Consider the following 25,115-nt stretch of genomic DNA (forward strand, 5'->3'; position numbering starts at 1 on the left):
GCTCATCCTGCCCATGTATACAATATAGTTATCTTATAAAACAGTAGTTCAAGTGGGGCCAATATCAACAACTCCTCAGTCTTAATTCTGCAAGTATAAAAATGGGACTGAAGACTCCCCATAGTGGTTAGAAATTGGCACATCAGAATTTCTCATTATCCCCTGTGCAAGAGAGGTAGCGTTGGTAAATCCATAGTTTACATGCTCACGTTCTGTAAACTGTGGAGGGCACTTAAATTTTTTTCATGTTCCTTTATTAATGATCTGAAAATGTCCTGTGGGTTTTGCTGTGCTTGTTAAGCTGGCTCGTGTCAGTGGAGGGAGTTTGTCACACAAGTGATAAGGTACTCAGAAAAGTACCACCAAAAACCTGTGTAGTAATCATTTGGAAATGTCACTAAACGTGTAGTTTCTAAACCCACTGACTTTTAAAAACCGTTTCTGATAACTGAATATTTTTTTGTAAGATTTAAGTTCTTAGGAGAGGTTTTTTCCTATTTAAAACTGAAATCCTGTTGTTCTCCTGCAGTCTTCTCCTTACAGTTTTTCTCAAAACTCTTATGCTAGTGTTACTGAACAGTAGTCAGTATTTTACTGCTGTAGTTTCTGAGTAGCAGGATGTTCCCTCTGAAGTGTTAATGCCTCCTGCTAGCTGAGGATCCAAGACACTGTGAAAGGCAATCTACATTGAATTCCTCAGGAGACCATGGCATAGAGATATTATGGGAGATGAAAACAAGGAGATTTTTTTTTGATGCACAGAATGGATGCTTAGACTAAGACTACAATACATTAGCAAGGAGACGAACAAGGTTTACAAGGAACAGAAATTATTTGACGTTTGTGCAAAATCTTTTTTCTGTATTGTGCACGTCAAACTTGTTCCACACATTATAATTCACTTCTATCTTCAGAGAATAATTTTGCATCTCAACTAGCTATGTCTGGTAGAAAGCCTTGCTTTTGCATTGCTCTTTGTCACGTGTGTAAGAGTTGAAAAAAGGACAGTGGAAATTCCTGGTATTTTAGGATGAATGGCTCAAGTACTGTGAAGTGTGGGGGCATAAAAAGGTGCAACTGGAGTTTCAAGTTGTCCTTAATGATAATTGTGTTTCCAAATGTATTTGAGAAACAAGAAAGGATTTAGGTATGAAAGTTGTGATATTGCCAGAAAACCAAGTTAGCAGGTATCCCAGGTTTTTTGAGGCAATGCAGATTACCAAAGCTAACTCTCTTCATCATTCAGTAATGTTAATTTGTACGAATAAGATTTAGATAAGCAAAAAACCCCGGAGTTTAAATTTGAGTAGACGAAACTTGGTATAGTGGAAATAAAAAAAAAGATGGATCAGTATAAACCAGTTGTTCTGAATATACTTTGAATTGTCTGTACTGTGAAAATGCATCTCATTCTCTGATGTAAGATATAAAATGTGAACTCCCTGAATTCATTACTATTCTCTTTCTAGTCAAATAATCTTTGATCTTTCAGATTTTAAAGCACTTTCATTCTCAAAACTGCCTTATATGTTTCTGACTACTTGTAGCATCTTTCATCAGAAGAAAACGACCACAGTTCTTGTTACAGCCAGTCAGATAGTCAGTATGGTTCTCCTCCAAAGGGTTGGTCAGAAGAGTTGGATGAACATGGTCAAACCCTATATACCAATGACTATACTAATGAAAAGGTACTTTTTCTTTCTTCTCATCACGTGTTCTAAATCTTTTCCACTAATTCACTTCTAGAAATGAAATCTGCATTTCCAAAAGTGAAAAGCATTCCTCAGGAGTATCTCCTTTTGTTTTCTTAAATATGCATGAAACTTTAGCAACTGAACTGACTTTTTTTTGTATGTATGTTCTTTGCTATCTAAAAAGTTTTCTTATTTCCAGTTGCATATTAGATGTTATTAAATGAACATATTATGTATAGTTGTAATTTCCACCCTCCCCCATCCTCCTGGTTGTACTTCAGGAATGAACTTCTTGCTGTCCTTTCAGAGCTGCTCTTGTCTACATAGACCGTCCAGTCAGGATGGTTTTGAACTGAATATAATATAATACAACTTTATCAGTTTCATGATTTCCTTTATCAGATATTTTCGATACTGCTTTCAGATTTAGACAAACTTTGTAATTAAACTACAGCCTTATCAGCAGATTTGTGCTCTATTCTTATTGTCTAATTGCTACAGACAACTTACTGTTATTCTGGGCATGTCATAAGAAGTTCTCCCACATAGGATAACGAACAGTAGTTGCCTATATTTGCAAAGCAGTCCATTTTTCTAATTGTTGACTAAAGTTGCATTTTGTTTTTTTAAACTTCAAAAGTATTCACTGAAACTGTCCTTTTTAATCGTATTATAGCACCACCTCTTCTCCAGTTGAAGTATACAAGTTTTATTTGCAAGAAGTTTTTAAATAATTGAGTTTTATCTCAGTTTTGGAATTTTATCCTGTTTAATCTGTTTCTGATGAACATCTGTAGAGAGCGTACCTCTGTTCTAGCAAATATGCTGACATTTTTTTAAATTGCACTGGGATTGATAGAGAACAGTGTTTCTTATCACATTTTATTGGAAGATGATTTTGTGAAACTTGCTTGAGCCAAGAGCCTTGCTGTGAGTGTTTCTGTGCGTATTTTTCTGCAATATTCTTGTAGATTTTTGCTCATCACAATTCTTTCCTTTCTGCATGAGCAGTCCCAGTTGTCATGGGTTTACCTCTTTGATTGTAGGAGTTGCTTGTAGAGGTTACAGGAATGATATTGTCTTCGTGTTTTATCAAGGAACTGCATCTCATGTTCCCATTAATGTTTTTTAAAAGTTGTTCAACAAATGCATATATCTCTTAAATTATCAGCAGTTGCTGACTGAGCTTCTTGTAATTTTATGTATAAGATTCTGACACGGATGTGATGGAAAGATTGTGCCATCTTAATATATATGCCATCTTAAAAGAATATCTATTTATCACAATCTCTTGTATGATATTGCAGGACTGTTTTCTGAGGAGTTACAGAAAGAAAAGATGTTAATGAACCCAATTCAGGATGTTGTTCTCATTGCAATCTAACCTTAGTTAATTAATGTAGGTTGTGCATTAGACACTGCTGAAGTGGATGGCACTTTATTAAAAATTAACTTTAAATCTCAGGTCTCAGAGATTTTGTTTCAACTGTCACTCTGATTACATTTTGTATCATCACATTTCTTTCTGCAGTGGATAAAACATGCAGATGAACAAGGTAGACCATACTACTACAGTGCTGATGGTTCCCGATCAGAATGGGAGTTACCTAAGGTGAGTGACCTAAAAAAGAAACTTTAACAACTTGGGACTTTCCCCTCCTCCTGAATACATGTTCTATGGGGCCTTTAATGGTACTTATTCACCACAAGAGGACTTAAATATTGCACTTTGTTGTTTATTGCATTTTTGTGTAATTTTTGATGGTGAAGAGGAAAAAAATATACTCGAGGACATGAAAAATGGATGTATGTAATAATTCAGATGTCAAAGGAGATCTTGTATCTCTGCTGAACTGAGCTTTTCATGCAAGGCTGCAGAATAATATCTGTGATTTTGCTGTGATAAGAAAACCTTTATAGGAAAAAAGAAATTTTTTTTGCTGAAAAATGTCCCTGAGAAACTGGTCTATTTTTAGTAGCCTTCTAAATGCTTGTAAGACAACTGTTGAAAAACAAAAGTTTCAGCAGAGTTCTGTGGTATCTTTGAGGATGACACAGTTTCACAAGATTGTGTTCTGGTATTTATTAGTTTTGTAATGAAAATAAAAATTTGTAGAGAAGTGACAGATCTAGGGACACTTGGTAGTCTGAAGGTGTACCTAATACTATTTCATTCTCATTTTCACTTTGAAAAACTATAGGGCGTTTGTCATAATGATATTGTTGTATACATCTTTTCTCCTATTAGGATGCTTGTTCAATCCTACATAGTAAGGTGTGGCCAGTAAAAAAATTGTGTTTCACACGGACTTGTGTGCATAAGTGTATGAAAGAGCATGTTTCTCCATTATTGTTTCATCAGTACAAAAATCAGTGTCCTAAGTCACTTTCACTTTTAAAGGAGCAACCTTAATAGATAGTGCTTTCATAATATTTGTGAGAAAATATTTACATTAAAGTTTGAGTGAAGTTAAATACTAAGCTGTTTTGTTATGTTAGTAGAAGAATTTGTATCTGAGTCACTGAAGAGTTGAGTTGGGTTTGGGAATTCTCCTATGTTAGTCTGACGTTAGATAACTTAAATTTTGTAACATGCATAAATGTAACAATATAATCTGTACCTATTGGTTTTAAAAGCTATGTAGCTATTGCTTTATTATCAGATTTATTAGACGTCTGAAAATCTGATAGACCGGGTTTCACCAGAAGCAATTATTGGTTCAGTATATATAAATGAAGTTAATTTTGGGGAAAAATTCCGCATGACTTCTGTAATGCGGAATGTTTTGACTTGGAAGAAACTGGTTTTCATTAAAATGGATTGAGTTTGGATTTGAGCTAAATAGCAAATTGCCTTTAATCCAACTAGAATAAGTCACAAAGATAATCTAGTACTGTTACCTGTGTCTTATTAGTATTTATTCTAGTATTTATTAGTGCATGCTATTTTAGTGATTCTAAAAAAATCTGAGTTCTGTTGTATTAGCAGCCACCTCCAGAATGAAACATAGCCTTTGGTTTGGAATTAGTGATCTGATATGCTTTAGTTCTTGTTTATATGAAAATCATCACATATTACTGTTACAAATTTTCCTTGAAAATTATTTCTTATTATTCTGTGGGCAGAATGTACTTTTTAATTCCTTCTTGAAACTAGTAAATCTTGGCTGGCAGCAAATGTAAGGTTAACAGAAGAAAATGAGCAGTTGACTCTTAGATTCATGATCCAAGAGCCTATGTATTTCCAGAAATCCTTAGATTTTAACTTTAAATGCTGTGGAATAGATTAAATATTTCAACAAAAGATTTTGGCTAGTTTATATAGCTATATATTTGGAGATGTTATTCCTGTAAGTAATTAAGTGTGATTGAAGATTAGTCTCAAAGATCTTGCTGAAGCTGGCTCTAAACGTACTTAGAACAAATAAATTGGAAAGACAATGCAGACCACAAAACTACTTTGAAGAAAAATAATCTATATTGAAAACTCTCATGAGTAATGAAAGAAAACCATAGAAACACTTTGGTGTTATAACACTTGCTTAAATGAAAAGTAAGTTACTAGGAAAAAAACCCTACTCTTGGTCAGTTTTAGATCCCAGTGTATTTAGCTCAAATATTGCCTTCCAAAACTTGTGAAATAAAGTGATGGAATAGCAGGTCATGTAGTGCTGTTAAACCAGAAAAAGAAGATAATCCTTTTGTTAGATGGTTCTTAATAATCTGAACTTCTTTAGAACTAAAAATGGTTCAGAGGTTTCTGGAAATAGCACACTAGCTGAGCTAATACTGTGACATTAAAAATCTTCATGGTAATAGCATTAACTGTAAATGTGCACATGCTCGGGAATAACACAGTATTCTTGTACGTGTGTTAAAAATTATGAGGGTATATGTTGGGAAGGGAGGGCAGTTACAAAACAAATTACTTTAGACAGTCTCACAGAAAGCCCTCCAGTCATGTGAATTTAAATAACATCTAGGAATAGCTGAATGCCTCTGGCTGAAAACGATGTTTCAGATGGAGTAGCTTTGACAACTGCTGCAAAGTCTATTAAGGCTCATGATGAGTGTGACCCAGCTTTCTGTAGTGGAAGAGAAGAACATAGTGAATTAATCTTTAAAATGGGTAATAATATTTTAACCATAGTCTCTACTACATCTTGCAAAAAGACTTTGAGTTTTCTGCTATGCAGCATTCTGTTGGTTTTTGCCAGTTATTAGAAAAACCCAAAACAGCCAAACAACAAAAAAAACAACAAACCAACTAATAAAAGTTCATTCCTGTGCAGATCACTATGATAAAATATTTTTATTTCCTGTGTAGTGAATGAACAATACCTAAATCATGCTGAGAAGGGCTACAGCCCTATTCCAGAAACCTAGTTTTCTAATATGAGTTTTATGACTTTAGCAAATGAGAAATCTGTATTAAGGGTGGGGGTAATTAAATTGATCTCAGGAGTGAGAACACTCTTAATTTCTAAAGTTTTTAAAAAAGTTAATCTATCAAAATGACAAAAAAAGTGAGGAAAGCTATGTAATAAATAATGAAAAATAGCTCAAAGGGGAATTAGAGAGGACAACCCAATAAAAAGTAGAGATCAAAGATCTCTCTGATTTTTTAAAATGCATTCCTAAGCCGATACCTACCCTCCTCTGAGTGAGCTTTCTGATCCGAAAGTAGCCTTTGAAAGAAAATAAATGTATACTATAATCCTCTGGAGTGAACTCATAGTTTTAGTGTTGATATTTACAGACTGTGACATTGCAATTGCATGTTTGCTTCTCACAAGTGCCTGCAGCATTAGCTCCCCTTGCTGTATCCACAGAGGAAGCAATAGGTGGAGGAGCTTAATTTTTAGCAGTCTTAATGGACCAGCACTCTGTTAATTCACTCTGTGCACTGTCAACATGGGGTATGAGCTCAGGGACCTCAGTTTCTGGTACGTGGGGAATGATTTTCCTGTTGGAGACCCGAATGCTGTCAGACAGAGCATGCTAGCTGAAAAAATGACAGTAAAACATGATGCAGGTCATGTCAGGAAGATATCACAAAATTATATGGTGAAAGGAAATAAAGATGTGAACATGTAAAGAGGGCTTGGTTGTCTTCTGGTAAATTTGTCTTCTAAGCTGTGCTGCTCCTTTTGAGGTTACAAACTGTGTGTGTTGGCAGTTGTATCTACTGCAAGTCGGTGTACTAGACAGTATCATTGGCAATACTGAATCAGCTTCACATTCTTGTCCTAAAATTTTGGACTGCTTGGTGGAAGTTGAGACAATCTAGCTGGTCCAAGGATCTAAATTGTTTTTGATGACACAAGTGGCACAACAAACCTGCAATAAGTATGAGAAGACAGATTTTTTCCCCCCCTTTTTCCTTTCTCTTTAATATGTATATTTGTACTCACAAAGCCTGGCCTGGTCTTCCTCATTTGTCCTGGTGTTTGGTGGTTCCCACCTGCCTTCCCTCTTCCCAGATAAGATGAGGGAGGAGGGGAAAGTGCCCCCAGCTTTTGCTTAGGCAAGCAGCAGGACCTGTGGCAATCAGTGCTGACTTAGAGCTGCTCATCAAAGATGAGCAGTCTTGGTGATCCTGAGGATTAAAAGGTGAAGCAATGGGCATCCAAGACAGCAAAGCAAACAAAGCAGGTTATCCAGAGGTGTCTTTCAGTCACTTGTATGTTAGAGCTAGAGCTTCTTGTCCCAGGGGTCTCTTCATTATGTGTGGGTTCTGTTCCTTCAAGTGCAGCTGATGCCTCCAACTGCTACCACTCAGGCATCCTATGGCATAGAATGAGGAATCACTTTCCCTAGAGAAGGAAAGGGAATGAAGTCCTTAAAAAGATAGAAGTATTTCTTATTTGCTTATGTAGGTAAAAAAAAAAAATTATTACTGATTTAGTTGATAAGAAAAGCATAAGCTGTAATGTAGGTGTTTATAACAACACAAAAAAAGTTTGTTCAAAGCCAATGACAGTAGTAGCACTAGAAAGTTGTTTTGTTCTGAGGCAACATTTAATTTTTTTGAAAAAAAAAAAAAATTCTGTTTCAGACAGTGTATTGGGACAACTGCCAATAACATATGAGGTGCTAAAGGGTACTAGGGTAGCACAATAATTTTTTAAATGCTGCTGTTTTGATCACTGATTGCATGAAGGTAAAATACTTGACTTCAGGTCTTTACTGACTTTCAGTACCCATTGCTTCCCAGTCTTTTTTCCCTTCACTCACCCAGTTCCTTTCATCTGACTGAGAATTCATCAACACAAACCAAGAAGAATATTTTTTCTTTCTTAAAGCTGACATATCTGTGTCATCTCTGTAAGAATGGGGACAACTGCTACAAATAACTTGGAGGTGTTACGTTTATTTCAGCCACAATTAGGCTGGGACAGAGCCTTGAGCCATGCCACGTATCAGGTTAAAATTAAATATAAATCACTCAGCCAGTTGAGAAGGTTAGTAAATTTTATACCAAGGCAAAGAAAGCCTTTACATAGACAGTGAAGGTATTGAACAAATTCAGCAATGAAAAGAATACTGTGTGACCTAAATTTGTACCACTGATGTCCTTAACCTACATCAAGAGCTGTTACAAGAAGATGTCTGTTTTACTTGGTATGTACATTCAGAGAATGAATAAATTGCTCACGTGCTCACTTAATGATAGGAGATGCTCCCAATGAAATGGGGAACAAACTGAGGTTATGATGGGTTCGTGTGATGTGACAAATTTGAATTTGTGGAGGATTTTCAAGGAGCATAAGTGTGTATATTTGGAGTTGTGTGCCACATTAAAAAAATGCTTTAGAATTTGGAGAATAACATTGCACCCTAAGAAGATGCTATTAAGGCACATGGCTGTAGCAGAGATTATTCTGCCAGTCAATGTGTAGTCTTGGATGGGTCAGTTTTATTGCAGTGTAGGGCCCTTGCCTGATCTAAAGATTACCCCAAGACTTAGGCCTAGAAAGCCTTCTTAGGGTTATGTAAAAACAAGATTTCATGCGAGGGGAGGCAAGCCCAACCTAGTTGCTTATTTTTGCTGGTAAACAGTGGTAAATATTGTAAAATGCATGTGGGAGAGACAGCAGTTCCTCTGCAGGTGGGTGTCCTGTAGAGGGTCAGTAAGTGAATCAGAGCTGAAACTGTTCTGCAAGGGCTTTTTGAACTAAGATTGAGTCAGAGCAGACCAAAGAGTTGAAGGGTGGTGTCATCCAACCTGGTGAGGCTACTGGCTCTGGCTGCTTCCCTCTAGCCAGTGGACTCTGCCTGGTCTAGAGGATGGAGAGTTCTGTTGGACAATGTGGAGTCTGGAGCAGTCTCTGAATCTCACTCTGATTCTCCTTGAAGATCACAGATCAGTTCATGTAATTTAAAAGTGGAGGCTTGTCTTGACCCAGAAATATATAAGGTTTTTATTTCCACATCACTTCCCCCCACAACCTTGCCAGTTTTACTATTTATAATGAATAAAACAAACAAATGAAAAACAAACCCTGCATAAAGATCTGAGCAAAAGATGTTTACTTGAAGTCCCTATTGTGAGGAAAATGGGGCAAAAATGTCAAATGTTCACTTTAAAGACTTGTCAGTTTACTAACACTGTATCACCAATGCAAATTATTTAAGCTGCTAAGATGCATATAGCTCAGTGTTCCAGAGTTTTTAGCAGAGCTTTGTTGATGAGCTTTGCTTTCTTGTTAAATATGTTTAATAGAACTTGAATTTTGTATTACAAGTCCTTTCTCCTTCAAGATGGTGTTGTCTGTTAGATAAGTTAACTCCTGATGTCTTGTGATAGTATCAAAGGCACCTTTTAAATATAAAACACCTGTAATTAGGCTTATGCCCATATCCTAACATAATTTAAGTCTATGTTGAGATATGGGCACATATCTGAACGTATGTTAGGATATGTGCCCATATCTTAGCATAGACTTAAATTCAAGATACATTACTTTAAAATACATCTTTGTTTAAACTTCAGTTCCTCAGGTTACTCAAATGGAAAGCGCACTGAGGATTTCCATAAATAATGTACACCAGTGTCACTAAAGTGTAAATCTATTTCTGAAATAAGAAGTTCTGTTTCACAGCAAGAAATGTATTTGAATTGCCTACTTAAATAGGTTAGAGCTGCTGCAGGGAATAATGTTTGTTGCAGCCATTTGTGACTTAGACATAGTTTCACTGAAAATTGTTTAGATTTTAGTTGTAGTACTGATGGGCAATTTTGTTGTAGATTGCTCAGCTTGCTGCTGCAGTTTGGGCTGTGGGAGCATCTGCAGAGTGGGTACTTCCATAACAAGAAAGTAAGCCAGTATTAGGGCCCTTGCAGCATGAATGATGGTTCAGCTTTTGATTTAACAAGGAGACTAACAGAGAGTTGCTTGAAACCTCACTATTGTAAGGAAGCATGTTGCCATGTGAGTGTAAATGTGCTGAACCCAGTACAAAGGCAGTGCAGGCTCAGAAGTGAATTTCTGCAGTGACAGCCGATACATTTGTTGTACATGAGCTACCAACTTTTATTCTCAGTACTGCAAGATCCATTCACCAGGGAGTATTTTTCTCTCTTATGCCTATTGAAATAATTTAATGAAACATTAGAGTTATTTAGCTTTTAAGCATCTGTTGACTTATTGGAGCATTAGCTCTCTTCATAGTGAAATACAAAGCTAACTCAAGCATCGTGACTACCATGGCAGTAGTAATGCTGGTTCTTTATTTGGGCAATAAATATAACTATTATGCAATTTAGCTTAGATTTAGCATTTATGTTGTTCAGGTTAAACCTTGGCATGCTTTGTTGTTATATGCAGGTATAGGTTATTCTGTCTGAAGACCTGAGGCTCTGAGCTTACAGTAGGAATCAGTAGCAAAATCATAGAACTCGGTGTGCTTGCGAAGATTATTGCTTTAGCCTTCTCAGATAAAAGGGGCACTTGACTTTTCCTTGTTACTTCTTACCTGGTGGATTCTAGTGCTTTACAGGACTCCAGAAATGCTGCCTTAAATTTCTTTCTGTGTGTAGATTTTAGTTTGATAATGACTAGAAAGAATGAGATTTTTTTTAATGACTTAAAAACCCATATGCTGATGTTGTCTTTTCTTGTTTGCATTTTAAACTTTGTTTAAAATATTTTTAGAACTTTTTATAATGTATTGATTGTTATGATGTAAAATGTCAACACTAGTAATGATAAGTATGCTACAGTTCTGAGATCTAATTAAACGCTGTGCTCTTCTGATGACCTTCACATTTTCTCAGTCTCTATATCTTTGCATGAGTTACTAGAAACCTATGTTATGGTGAATACAGTCTGTCCTTGGCTGTTACAGCTCTAATAAGTCTTAAAATTATTTCCTGCTAAATATTTATTTTCCGTGCTTATAGAATGTGTAGATTTGTACGTTGTGTGTTCGTTCCACACCAGAAAATTCTTTTATAAGTACTTTGGTGTGTTTATTCTGAAAAAGCAAGTCCTCACCCTCAAGTTTTCTCTCCTAGATATCCCAAATCTTTGGGTTAAAGAGGGTTATACCCAGGCAATTTTAAGAATTTAAGTACCGTACTGCAGGATAATAGGGTTTTCTTTTTCTTACACATGAACTGGACAGGTGCTATAGTACTGTCAGTGCAATATGAAGAGTGAATGATTAAATCTTATATTTATTGTGATTTCTTGGTGGTTCTCAATACCCTGTTGGGTTGCAAAATCAGCAGTAAGCTCTTGCACAAGAAATCGAATATCTCTCTGCCAATGGAGACTTATCCCAACAGGCCAGTCTTAGTTACTGCTGCAAAGAGGACTAAAGGAGAACGGAGAGTTCTGAAGACCAAATGCAAAATAAAGCCAAGGCTGTTTTCACATCCTTGGTGATAGTAGGAATCTGAAAGTTTGCACTGTTTAGGCATGAGTGGTATGTCCAAGTCTTGTTTGCATGAATCAGATTCTACTTACACTTTTATTTTTCTCTTCTTTAGTATAATGCTTCACCACAGCAACAGAGAGATATAATAAAGAGTAGGAGTCTGGACAGGAGGCTACAAGAACCAATAGTTTTAACAAAATGGAGGCACAGCACAATTGTGCTGGACACCAACGACAAGGTAGGAGCAAGTTCAACAGCATGCTGAAATACCAGCTGTTTCTGATGTGTGAAGTATTTAATGTAACAGAAATGAATAAGCATGAATTCCTGAAATTTCATTTGTATGTTTTCTTGTATCGTGTACAACGTTCAGCAAAACCAAGGGCTGTTCAATAACTTTACTACTGTTACTTTGTGAATAGTAGCTCTTTTCTTGTTGTCCTTGAAGTATTTTAACTAGTGTTAGTTCCGGGGTTGGCATGTACAGCGATTTTACTTATGACTGGGAATTTCCCAATTCAGTTTAAGCTATGAATTGTAATTAGGGTTTGTATTTGAGAATTATGGATGTGGGCAAGACTCTTCTGTAAGGTATAGTGATGTTTCAAGCCTGAATGTTTTAATTGTAAGAAACACCAAGTAGAAATACACTTGAAAGATTGCAGACGAATAATTGAAACATACATAGAATTGAAATAAAAGTTGCATTTGCTAAAGTAAAAACTATGACATAAAGATTTAAATAGCAGTGTTATATAGTGTATTTATCTTTTTAATGATGGTTCCATTGAGTGCCACTGTAATATCTCGAGGAAAGAGGAAAAGCTGTGTGTGGTTATTGCAGAGTTTTAATGTTGTTATTGAAGGGCAGACGATGGTACTGAAAGTGCTGAAATGCTTGGCTTTGATCCTGTCCAGAGCTGAGCTGGTGTTTAGTCTGAAAAGAGCTGTGGGTCAGTAAAAACAAAAGCTGTTTTCTGCCCCTTTTAGATAGTCTGTTTTGGGCTGCACAGTAACAGATTCTGCTTAGACCAACAAGGAGATGGAGCCTCTCTCTCCCTTGTTTCTCCCTCTGCCTGTCTCTCTTCACTTTGACTTTTGTCCCAGCCATTTCTGCTTGTGCTGGGACATTCTCCTCACCCACAGGCAGAGTTGATGTGAGCTGAGGAGAGAGGAACTGAAATGGGTGGTGTAGGGTGGTGAGTTGCTGGTTTCTTTACTTCACTGCAGTCTGAACCAAGATTCATGGAAAATGAAATACTTTGTCATGCTGAAATATTAGTACAGACTACTCAGAATGAGATACCAGGAAATGGCATTGTAAACTCCATTTTCCTAAAGATACAAGAAAAAATGAAATGAATGTAGATTTGGGAGTGTAAGGAAAAGCCTGTGAGTGGGCTTGCGTAATCGCAGATGTCAAAAGCAAATTTAAATGGACAAAACACAGTAGTAGGGATCTGCTACTCAGAACTTTACTTGCTTGGCTTGTTGTTTCCAGTACATTTTCATGGACTTCCTTTTCAGGAGTTGACTTAGGTCTTCAGAATAGGATTTATTGGATTTGATCTTGAGCTTTTGAGTTGTCAGTTTAGAATATATCCTATGTGGTGTTTAGGAGGCAGTGGACCATGGTTGGCTGGGGAGTTTGCACCTGTACACATTAGCTTAGCTTGAGCGATTCTGAGATCCCGCTGCTGCTCCTTTCCCCTCCTCCTCCTCCTCTTCCTCTGCCTTACACATCCTTCTGTACTCAGTGTGTGTTGTGGCATTGCATGAGGGACAGCCTAGATGGAGCCCTGATAAATCAAAACTGAGTAGACACTTCTAGCTTCATGTGCAGTTTATGCCTCACAGGTATGAACAATTTTTTTGGAGGTAGCTTAAAGTTTTGGCTTTGCTTTTAAAGTAAAACTTTTTAATTCTTGGCATAAGATTTACTTCTGTTTTGAAAAGACCTTCATGTAGTGGTGCACTGAATGAAGAAGCTTTTGTAACACATTGAATAAGTGGAGCTGTTTACTTTTCTTCAAGTTGCAGTGTTCAGGTATAAAGAACTTGAACACAGTGAAGCAAAGATGAATGTGTATAAATCCTAAGTTTAATAACCAAAAGAAATTGTATACGTCAGCCTTATTTGTAAAGCCTAAGGCAGTAGGCTTACATTCCTTTAACAGCTTCAAAGCGTGTAGGCAGCATGTATTTTTTAATGGTAAGGAGACTTATAGTTCATATAAAGCACAACATTAATGCTTTGAGAAAGTTAAACATATGTCGTGGAACATGAAACTGTTTTGTGGAAAGACAAATAATTTTTAGTGCATTAATGTACCTGTTTTATTACCACTAGCGGGCACACTGTTAGTATATTTGCTTTAAATTAGTATGTGGTTTGTTACCATAAATACTGGGTTTCTTGTTCCAGAGTTGCTTACTGTGTGAAAGCTATCCCACATCCAGAATGAAATAGGAAGGAAAACAACTGGTATTTATCTGGGTAGGCACATGAACTGCGAGTTTGCTTTTTAGCTGACTGCTAGAGAAGCTATCTTCTTTTTACTTATTTTGTTTTCCTGGAAAAACAACACAACTCAGTTGTATGAAAATAGGCCATTCAAAAGAGTACTTGAAATGTGTCAGAGTGAAAGTATGGGTTGCTATGGCTCGTGAGAATTTGATGATACCAAACATACTTATTAACAGTTTATTGGCTGTGGCGCATATCTGTGTATACCCATCAGCTAGAAAATTTCATAAGCAGAGGAAAAAATACCTTCCTGGGAGGGACAGTGTTGCTTTTCTTAAACTGAACAATTTTTTTGACTTTGCAGACATCTGAAAATATGGAACTTTTAGGCTGTTCTTAGGAGTGCTAAAGCTCTCTGTTATTATGCTACTGAAAACTAGTGGGCTACTTCTGTAGGTAGATTTACAAGTGAATTTTAAAGCACAGGTTTGCAGAGTGTTATGTAATGCTGCAAAAGCAAACTGAATTTGGGAGAGTTATCAAGGGAGTTAAAAAGAGGGAGTGGGGAAAATGTGTTAATGGTGGCAGAGAAAGTGATGTTTTTCTTCCATTTGAAATTCTTTAACAGATTTTCAAGCAGCATATTTGTTCAAAGCAATCATTACTTCAGAGGAAATGCACATGCCTTCGGTTTTTTTGCTCCAGATGGGCAATTTTTCTAGTTTTCAGAGATTTAATACTTTATTTTTATAAGTAGTTAACATTTAGTTTAAAACAAAAACCCAAACCTCTAGAGATTTTTAGTGTTTGATTATAAGGAAATTAATGATCATGACTCACAAAAATTAATAGAATTGGTGTATGTTTTTCTACACATATAATGACTTATTATACTAATCTTATATTTGAGAATGTCATGAGTAATGAAAAGAAGTACTTTTTTTCCTAATGTATGAATATGTAAAAAGAGAGAGGGAGAAAGTATCTTTAGGGTTAAAAAAAAAAAGAAAATAATTGTAAGAAAAATAATAACTTATATTGACTATTTGAATTTTATAGGAATCATCAACTGCTTCTAAGACCAGCTTTCCTGAAAATGAGTCCTCTCCTTCTTCACCAAAGCATCAAGCCACAGTCAGTATGCAAAGTGTTTAAATAGATAAGTAGATGTTGTAGAAACTGGGCTATTCATGACTAGAGAATTGAGGGTAAGCCTTCTTGTTGTTGGGAAAAATAATGGGATAAAACAATTTGAAGGCTTTACATTTTAAAAGGAATGCTTTACATCCAACTCTACTTTCAGGAAAAAATGTAAATTTCTTCGGTTTAAATGCAATTTAGTAATACAAGATTGAATTAGAAATTCACCATGGAATAAAGTTATTTCTAATTATGTAGAACTTGGTTGACTTTCTCCAACAGTCACGTCTTCTCATCTAACATCTTGAGAGGTAAAAACAGAAACAGATTCCCCCTCTTCACAGTATCCCTCACTGTCAGTAGTCAGTAATAGTTTGTAGTATTTGATATCTCTAATTTTGACTTGATTCAGTCTCCTTAAAGAGACAGAGGACCTGGCATAAATAAACTCTGTCCTTTTGATTTAGTAAAATAATTAGTGGGTGAAAAACCCGTTATGAATGTTTAACGGATTTTTTAATATCAGTTTATGTTTTAAATGTTATTCCTTTTTTAACAGCAGGGAATAATTTAAAAAAATGAAGGTTTTATCCTTTTTATTTTGGAACTGTACTACAGCAGTATTGAAATAAGTAACTTGATCAATTTTACCAACCCTTTAGTAGGAACCTCAGGGCATTAAAGGCACAACTTCTCTAGTTTCATTCTTACTCTGCATGCGGGGGAATGGTTCTCTGGCTTATTCACGATAATCCATTCTTAGAACTCTTCAAACAGTTTTTCACAATAAAATAAACATTGTTTATTGAGCAAGCATAGTTGATAGCCTTACACAAAAGGAACTATTACTGCATGTGATCCAATTTCTTTAAATATGGCTCAGACCTTGCATTTCTAAACTTGTGTTTTTCAGAAAGGCTCACTACTACTCTAGATAATAGAAAAAAAAAAATCCATATTTTTTTTAACTATCACCTGGGATTTAAATATTCCAAAGAAAGCTGGTAAATTTTTGAGTATATTCATCCTTAACTTGCTTTCCACTTCTTTTTCCTGACTACATTAATTTTCCCGTTAGTACCCCCTAGTGTTGCTGCTAAGTAGGACATTATGATACTTTTTCTGAATAGCTCTTCTGTGGAGCATCCCCACTGGTCCCATCATGAGTAATTTATTAAAACCATAATTTATTTCAGAAAGTACAGGTTGCTCAGTCACTGTGAAAGATGGTGAAAGGCTGTTCTGCTTATTAAAGCCAAAGGCCAATGAAGATATTAATTGAGTAAGAGTAATAGTTATCATTGGACTGAAATAACATCTGATCCACCAGCTAAACACCTTTGTCCTTTAACATATCCTTTCTGTGTTTTATGTGCTGGGTCTGAAACATGTAGGTAAAATTTTTAAAGTTCATGAAAAACAGATCCGTGTCTCTGGTAAGAGTGTTGTCATGGTATTCCAGCGAAAAAAGGTTCTTCAATATAGTATTCTGCAGTCAGGGTCCACTTAAATTTGAGATTTAGAGGAAAATGCTGAAGAAGATTTATCTTCTGTTTTCATTTTATCTAGAATTGAAGTAATTTTTTTAAGGATAAAACTAATTTGGATACTTTCAGTATTTGATTTTTTCAACTAATAGCTTAGTTCATAAACGAAGTTAGAAGCTGTTACTGAAAAGGAATTGATTAAAAAAATTATGTAATATTCTTTTAGCACCATTGACTGGGATGACAGGAGAAAATGATAGTGATAACTCATCTTGAGATGATGGTATAAATTAATGGTTTTACTTTTTATCCTAGAATGCTTTTTCAAATGTTCCGTTATACTATTATTTTTGCACAGAAACTAGAAATACTCTCTCCACCTATTTGAAACCTGCAAACACCCTTTTTGTTCAGCAGTGTTCTTTTTCCACCCGTCACTGACTGATCTCCAAATTTTTTAGTGGGCATACTAATATAGATGGTTTTCATCAACAAGACATAACTAAGTAGTTTAAAATTCTAATATTTTCCTTGGGGATAGGAAAAAAAAAATCAAAGAAATGTTTCTCTCATCTATTTTTAACATGAATATGTTAGTATTTTCATGCATTTCAACCATGTTTTATTTAAAATATGAAATTGTGTTAAAATTACTTGAAGAATTTGTCAGGGAATTTAGGCTGTTTGTCAGCCTTTTTTAGTAAAGGACAAAAACACTAATGGGCTATTACACAAATAATTATAAATTTACGTTCATAATTTCCACTGTCTACTATCACAAATTATTTAGTTTGGCTTGTCCAAATAACCTAGGTCTTGATGAAGGAAAGCTTTTTACCCTCTGAATGGTAATGAGTACTTCCCCAGAGGAATTTTGGTTTTGCTCATCTCTGCATATTTAAATAGGCTTAAAGACAGTTTCTTGAAGTTATTGCATGGGTAGAGATGGCTCCTTGCCAGCAATTGATTATTTGGAGGATTGAATTTGGTGATGTGATGTTAATAGAATCAGATTTTCTTTTATATTTCTTATATCTTACTCTTATCTTACAGGGCCAAGAAAAGTATGGTTTATTAAATGTGACAAAAATTACAGAAAATGGGAAGAAAGTTCGGTAAGTCTTGGACTTCTAGAAGTGCAGGTGCTTAAGGTTTGTGTAAAGTCTTTTATGTTAGGACAGCATGCTGGGATTTGCAGCTTCTTACTTTTTGTCTGAATTTGCCTTAGAGGCTTTCCTGTAGGACACAGTGTTAATCTTATCCCGTGTGTTTCTCCCAGTGAGCTAAAGAAAATGGACTTCAGAGAGCCAGAGGCTCATGTATGCCAGGACTTCACACAAGGCAGGGAATTCATGAAGGTGTATTGAGGAGCTTTTTAAAATGAGATTGATCGACTGATTTAAGAGAAAATCCGTATAGGCTATAGACTGTCTTGTTCCTTGGATAGAATTGGGGTAAGAGGAGCTTTCAGAGTTTCACTCCATGTCCTGTTATTTCCAAGAAGTGTACATGCTATGTGCTCCTTAATTCTTCCTTCACTCTGCATGTGAAGGGTTTGAAGCAGTGTAACACCTGACATCAGTCTCCCTGTAGGTGATGAGTGACCTCATTTCCAACTTCCTTTCTCTGCCTCCCAGGCAGGCATTTGCACTAGAAATCATAATGTGTAATCAGATAGTGCTGGCTAACATACATTTCTGGTGTTTTGCAGAGTCAATGAAAAATACTGCATAAGTGTGACACATCCTCAGATTTAACTTAGGTTTACTTTTTGCCTTTTTTTTTTTTAATTTAATCTTTTAGATCTAATATTGTGTTACCTCTAGTTCAGTGTTTCTGAGACTTCTGGTACATGAAGGATGCTTTTCCTGAGGATTAAATAATCAACACCCAGCTGATATTCTAGAGCCACCCTGACCTAGTCCAGTGGAGCTGAACAGCACATCTGACCTCCAGTTTGGTTCTGCAGGGATGCTCCTAAGAGCTCAGTAGGACAGAGTGGACAGTGGCTTATGTAAGCTGCTGTTGGTGCAATATACTGTCACCATTTCTGTTGCATCTGTTGGAGTCACTGGTCTGGATTACTGCTGCTGTACAGAAAAATGCAACATGTCCACCCTGTCACTTTGAGAGCTGCTGAGTCATAATTTATGTTTGGGTAATGGGGATAGATATTCAGGGCTTGTCAAGACTTTCTTTTTTTTTTTTTTTAAATGACCTCAGGAGGACAGGTCCTCAGACATAAGATCAAATAGACAACTGAAACAACTCATTTGTTCTTTATTTCCTTAATTTTTTTTAGATTTTCAGCAAATATTTTGTTGTCAGTGTAAATGAGCTTATTACATAAATATGGGACACTTGCATTTGAGATGTGATCAATGAATTTCAGAATTGTGCAGTACTTTAGCATGATCTGTTAAGTACACATTAGGCTGAGCGGTCCAGATTAGCCCCTTTGAAATTATAATTGCATGGTGTTTCTCCTGGTGAACTGCTTCCACTACTCTAATTAGCTTTGTTTGATTTAGACTTTGATGGTCAGGCTGGGACTGTTAACATACATTCCCTTCTACAAATATGATAGTAATTAAGACTTACTGATGCCACTAATGACTCTATATGCGCTTAAGTATGTTAACATACAGGTCAGCTGGGCAACAATGATGGGCAGTTTAAATATCTACTTTCAAAGTCAATTTATTTTGTTTGTTTACAATTATTTACAGAAAGAATTGGATGTCATCATGGGCAGTGTTACAAGGGTCGTCACTGCTGTTCACTAAAACCCAAGGAAGTGGAACTGGCTGGGTAAGCTCAGGAACAACCCCCACCCTCACTGAAGTGTTAGTCATGTAAAGCACAATAAATTAAAGCTCTCTTATTTGTATGGCCTAGACACCAATATATATACACCTAATTTAGAAAAAATAAGAGCGTGTAAGTTGGCAAGAAAATAGTTTAATGTAACAATTATGATGTACTGTAAGAAGGAAAACAGTTGTACTTCTGTGTCTATATTTGACAAGAAACTGATAAAGAGGTCTTCAGGTGCCCTGTAGGCTTGAAGTTTTTGCTCCAGAACAGATATTTTTGTGTTCCTTATTAATGTGTTTGTCTGAACAGTTTGTTTGTTTTACCCTTCTTGGATATCTTTTCATAAACTCCAAGTAATTTTGAATGTGACACATGTAATAAAATAGTCTGATACTTGGCTTCTTGTGTTGGCCTATTTGAGCAATGTCATATTGTTGTCTTATAATTTATGCTTTGTCTTGCTGGATTCCATATCTTGGTTTAGATCTGCTTAGAGCATGGCAAATACTTGTTTCTATTTTGTTGTCTGATGAAGACCTAAAGAGAAACATCACATTGAAGATGATGATTATTCAGTTTTTTATGTCACCTCTAGGGTAATAGCACAATAATTAAATTGGCTATATTTATCCAGCTACATTCCTACAATAATAGGTATAGAAATGGCTTTTTATCTATGCCTTACTTACCTACTTTTGAAGGTCTTGTGGATCTCCTGCAATAACTAAAGACAGACTGGATTCAGCGTTGGTTATTTTGGTGTATTATCATATGAATTCCAGCAAAATTGCCTGTTACAGATAATGCTGTCTTGCTGTTCTTTACTGATTTTTCTACTTGGCTCACTTTCTTCTGCTCTTCATTTTGGGTAGTGAATTGGAATTGACAATTCTTTTCTATAGCATTGAGTCCATTTCAGAGCTGTAAACATATTCTTTTTCCCCTTCTGCAGAAAGGGTGGTTGAAAAAATTGAGTGAGGATGGATAAATGAAATTTGGAGTAGAAGAGAATAGAAAGGGTAAAGTTGGCCAAGATGGTAAGCAAAGGGAAAAGAAAGGAAGGAAAAAACGTAAAGATGAAAATCATGTGAGAAGGTAAATTATGCTTTATGGTAGGAAGTGGATTTTGGTGACTTCTGCAATTTACTTTTATAGCTAAGGATCCAAAAAGTATTTTAGTTTTAGAGGTGTAAATATGCTTGTTTAGAAAGTAAAACATTTTGCCTGAATAACTAGTCAAGTTCCAGAGTCTTGATTACAGCTACTAATAGTCTTCATCCAAATGTAGCTGTAGATCAAAAAACCTTTTTTTCAGCTATGTGTTATTATCATTAAACACACAATGCCAAAGTGTTCATGAAGGTATGGTAATGTTATGGGTGATGTGTGCCCAAATGAATTATCCATAAAAGATAACCAATAAGCAGAGTTGCATGGCTTAGGGGCACCAGTGTAAGTTGTATTACACCATCCAAGTGTAGTCATTTGGTGGGAAAAATAAAAAGGCATAAATTCTTTTGATGATTTGAGTGGCGCAAAAATACCATAGACACAATATTTTTGTGAGACTCTGTCAGTTATGTGTACTATGAAGTATTAGAGTAGGGTCAGCAAAATGAGTATCAACAGTATAAACAATAAAGTGAAGCTGGAAATATTAAGCGAGAAACTCTTTCAAGGACTGAGTGTTGTGTATCTGCATACTCACAGTTGGCTTTGTAAATAATTAAGTATTCAGCACACACTCTTTTTGCTCTCTGTAGGAAATTTTTTTAGGGTATTAAAAATTCCACCTCCCCTCTCAAACTTGGTTCTGTGTGCATATTTTAATAAGGTGACGTCAAGTCTAACAGTTTGACGTAAAGAATTACATTTCTTATTCATCTTACAAGCAGAACATTTATTTAGCATTCGTCTAGTGATTGATATAACCATATCTTCTTTTTTTGTGCATTGTTTTGTGACTTCATCACTTTTCTTCCTTTTTCTCATCAAGTCATTTTGCCAAGTGGGCTCAATTCCTGAGCTCTTGCTCTCGCTGCTTTCTTCTTGGAAAAATGCTCTCAGTCGTCGACCTGCTGTCACCTATGTAAACTCTGCCCAAGTTTCAGCTATCACTGTATGTGTTCTTGTTGCATGCCTCGTGTCGCTGTAAGGCTATTTGCCACTAATCCTGAAAGTAAACTTGAATTTTTCCAAGATTTAGTTTTGACACTTCATATAACGCCTCACATATCTTGTTTGCTGTTTTTGAAAGTCATCCAAGGTGAAAATTAACACAAGTGTATTGCAGTAATTCTGTAATTGTTCTGCTGGAACAAAGCAGAAAGTGTATCTGGTTCATTGGTGCCAGAATTATAATCCCAAATTTGCCTACTATTTGAACCACTAGTGCCTTGACTAATAAGTAGCATGATATGGTTAGTTTTTTAACAGATATTTTATGTCTGATTCTTTCTAACACAACTAATTTAGAATCTTTGTATGGTGCCTATGGTAACTTTGATACAATGATGTAACTGTTGTTTGATAATTTTAGCTATAATTGGAATATCCAAAAATGTAAATGTTATGCATAAAGAGATGAAAGAAAAAGAACACAGAGACATTTTTGCTATATTCCACATATAGAAAACTGATGTAAATTTTATAGGGCTCTTTTTATATATAATTTAAGCATCTGTAGTTATGTTTTGAAGTCTAGATGCCAAGCACAGAAGCGCTGCTTATCAGAAACTCATAAAATGTTGGTAGCTAATATGGTAGCTTGTTGCTCAAGGTGAATGGGGAGGAATTTATATATTAATACTAGTGTGAAAAGTAAGTTCTGAAGCTCCCTTACCAGCCACAAAGGAGTATCTGTCTCCTCAGCTTTCTTTCTGCAGTGCATCCTTGGGTGAGCAGGACTTGGAATTAAAACATTCCACCCAGCTCTAATTAGAAACAGAATTACAAGAAAACCAGGTGTCATTTGCACATCCAAGGTCTTTGCATAAATAACATCCATTTCTGTTTCCAAAGAATGCTGCGTATGTCACAGTACAGACTGTGTGGCTTGTCCTGTGCAGGCGTTCAGGACTTAGAGAAAATCCTGAAAATTATCCTATTTATTGATGTCAGTATACATCTGTCCTTAAGCTGCACAGCATCTACTATATGCAAAGCAAAGAAAACACCCTATTCTTTCCAAAAAATAAAAGATATCTCAGCATAAGCACATCCTGTGACTGTTTTTTTCTTTTTAAAAAAGGCTGTCAGAAGTGACTGTAGGGACAGCTTGATATCTAAGACAGCTGGCAGCACCACGTGTAGACTTCTCCCTCTTTCTGCCTCACACTGCTGCCCTTTCCAAACTTTCTAGGCAGCTCAGAAGAGAAATCCGGTAAGGATAAGGTGTCTGCTCAGTAAGAACTGAATTTATCCTGACTGGTGCTGACTGGGTAGTACACTCTGTTTTGAGAAAGCAGACTTAATGTCTGTGTGGCAGCAGTTGCAAAGGGAAAGGCTTTTTTTTTTTTACTTCTGTCAGCAGAATCTACTTGCTTCAGGAGGGTTCAATTGCCTGTAGCTGACCTTTGTAAGCAGAGTGTCTGAGCAGCCCTGTTCAGGACTTGCTCCTTGAAGCTTTCAAGGAGGGAAATAGCTGCTGGCATCTCATCTTCATAGACTCACAAACAGAAAAGAGCCTTGACAGTAAAGCTCATAGGAGAGCCTGCATGGTAAATTTAAAATGTCCTGGAATAGAAAAGTTAAGTTTGTGAATAATTATGTAATATATTGGTATATCAGAAGAGCTTTGCAGTGAGGCTGAATTATTTGCATGGGTTTACCTATCCTTGGATCTCACACAGCAATTTGGCCACCATTTGAGTGAAGAAGTGGGGGGAGACTTCTTTTTTCCTCTTTTTTAGCTTCTAGTTTTTGCTTTCTTCTGTGCTTCTCTGAAATGCTGGAGTCAGGCCGAAATGATGGGTGGAGTGTAAAGGTGTTGGAGGTAGTGCTGCGATCTCTCAGTTGTGGAGTTCAGCAAGCTAAGTATTGGAGGGCTTTCCTTTTGGTCAGAGCAGCAGTGAGCAGCAGTGACTCGTATTTTTGTTGTTGTTGTTTGTTCACTTCACCTGCAGCAGGTCCTCTCCTCCTCTCCCGTGCTGCTCAGCATCATCTGGGTTGTGTTTTTAACTAATCACACGCAAACCCTCCCCACCCACAGTCCCACAGTGGACTTTGGCACCAGCTTCCTGCTCTCTCCAGTGCCAAACTCTATAAATTGATTTGAATTTTTTTCCAACACGCAGCAATATTGATCTAGGCTGCCAGGAAGTGCGTCTGGGATGCTTTTGTTGTGTGTGCAGCAGTTATGTGACATTCTCTTGAACAGGCAGCTGCTGCAAGAGCCATAGTGGCCCAGAGATTGTTCCTGTGGACTCCGCTGCTGAGCTGGGCCTCTCTCAAAAGCTCTACTATAATTAACAAGAAATGTTCTTAGATGAGGTATTTGAGATTTAAGTTAGAGAGGGAAAAGTGGTGGAGGTTTTTTTTTTCCCAAGTGCTAATTGGCATTGGGTAAATTAGAAATACTTCCCTTCTCTGATATTTCAGGGGTAAAATAAAGAATTTAAGATGCTACTTTCCATTCAACACTTCATTGCCCTTAGGACTCAAGGCAGGGAGATTTTTCAGTGGTAAACAGCCTTTCTAAAACACAATTAGCATTAATTAACATCCATGCTGGGAATTTAATCAGAAGCAGCAGATTAGTCCTGTTTTCTGAACCATTTTTTTTCTCCCCTTGGATATGGCTGTTCTTGTACAGGCTGGAAGCTTGTGTTTGCAACAAGGAGCTTGTCCTGGGGCTTAGGTCCCCCAGAGCTGTCACAGGAGCAGCATTCACACATCAAAGACTTCTTAAAGGAATAGAAAAGAGCCTTTCTGATGGAGCAGATGCTACAAGCTTTCCCTGGAACTACAACATTAAATTTCTGTGCTATAACTCAGTGACTTACAGCTTTTCCTGTTCCATATTTTACTCACAATTAAAGCTTTTTGTTCGTATGGACCACTGAATTGATTTCCTTCAGGAATTGCATTTCAAAGCTATGTGGTGTATGTTGAAATCCTAGTGAAAGTACTTTATTTAAAAAAATTTAGATAGCTAACATAGATGTAAAAGTAGTAGGTAAAAATAGCTCCCTGATGTTTGCTTCCAAATTCTTTGAAGGGTTACTTGTGAGTTAAATGTTTCAGGGTTTTTTTTGTTCATTGCTTTGGTTATTTGCTGTTTATTTGGTTATTTACTAGTTTAGTAGCTAGACAGTGAGTTCTGTTTACTTGGTAAGATATGCCCCAGTATTGCAATGGAAGCACTACAGAAAAATATAAAAGCATTGGGACGTAAATGTTTTAAAAAAATAATAAATAAAAATGTGTAGATAAATGTAAAAACTGATAGTGCTATTTCAGTGTGGAGGGATGTGATTTCTGTCTAGCAAACCCACTGTCTGGTTTGATTTTTGGTTTGATATACAACCACTGATTAAGTGACAATGTTTGGGGTTTTTTTTTGTTCAGTTATTAGCTAGTTTTGTTTAAAGCTTGTGACTATCTTGATTAAAATCAAGCAACAAT

The 25,115-nt window shown here is 36.2% G+C and overlaps 1 protein-coding gene across 8 annotated transcripts in view; it reads left to right on the top strand.

Moving 5' to 3' along the window:
- Positions 1-25,115, top strand: part of ARHGAP12 (Rho GTPase activating protein 12) — a 75,983-nt gene that overhangs the window by 38,679 nt on the left and 12,189 nt on the right. For 5 of the 8 annotated variants that reach the window (XM_039380717.1, XM_039380716.1, XM_039380718.1 and 2 more), the window contains 6 exons: positions 1,548-1,688; positions 3,226-3,306; positions 11,692-11,817; positions 15,106-15,180; positions 17,727-17,788; positions 19,403-19,484. In XM_039380717.1, coding sequence (XP_039236651.1) covers positions 1,548-1,688; positions 3,226-3,306; positions 11,692-11,817; positions 15,106-15,180; positions 17,727-17,788; positions 19,403-19,484 — 567 coding nt within the window. The remainder of the gene's footprint in view (positions 1-1,547; positions 1,689-3,225; positions 3,307-11,691; positions 11,818-15,105; positions 15,181-17,726; positions 17,789-19,402; positions 19,485-25,115) is intronic. The other 3 variants (XM_039380721.1, XM_039380720.1, XM_039380722.1) reach the window with 1 other exon arrangement.

The sequence above is a fragment of the Pipra filicauda genome, unplaced genomic scaffold (assembly GCF_003945595.2).
Source record: "Pipra filicauda isolate LSUMZ 115617 unplaced genomic scaffold, ASM394559v2 scaffold1_size10287979_pilon, whole genome shotgun sequence".
NCBI classification, from domain to species: Eukaryota; Metazoa; Chordata; class Aves; order Passeriformes; family Pipridae; genus Pipra; species Pipra filicauda.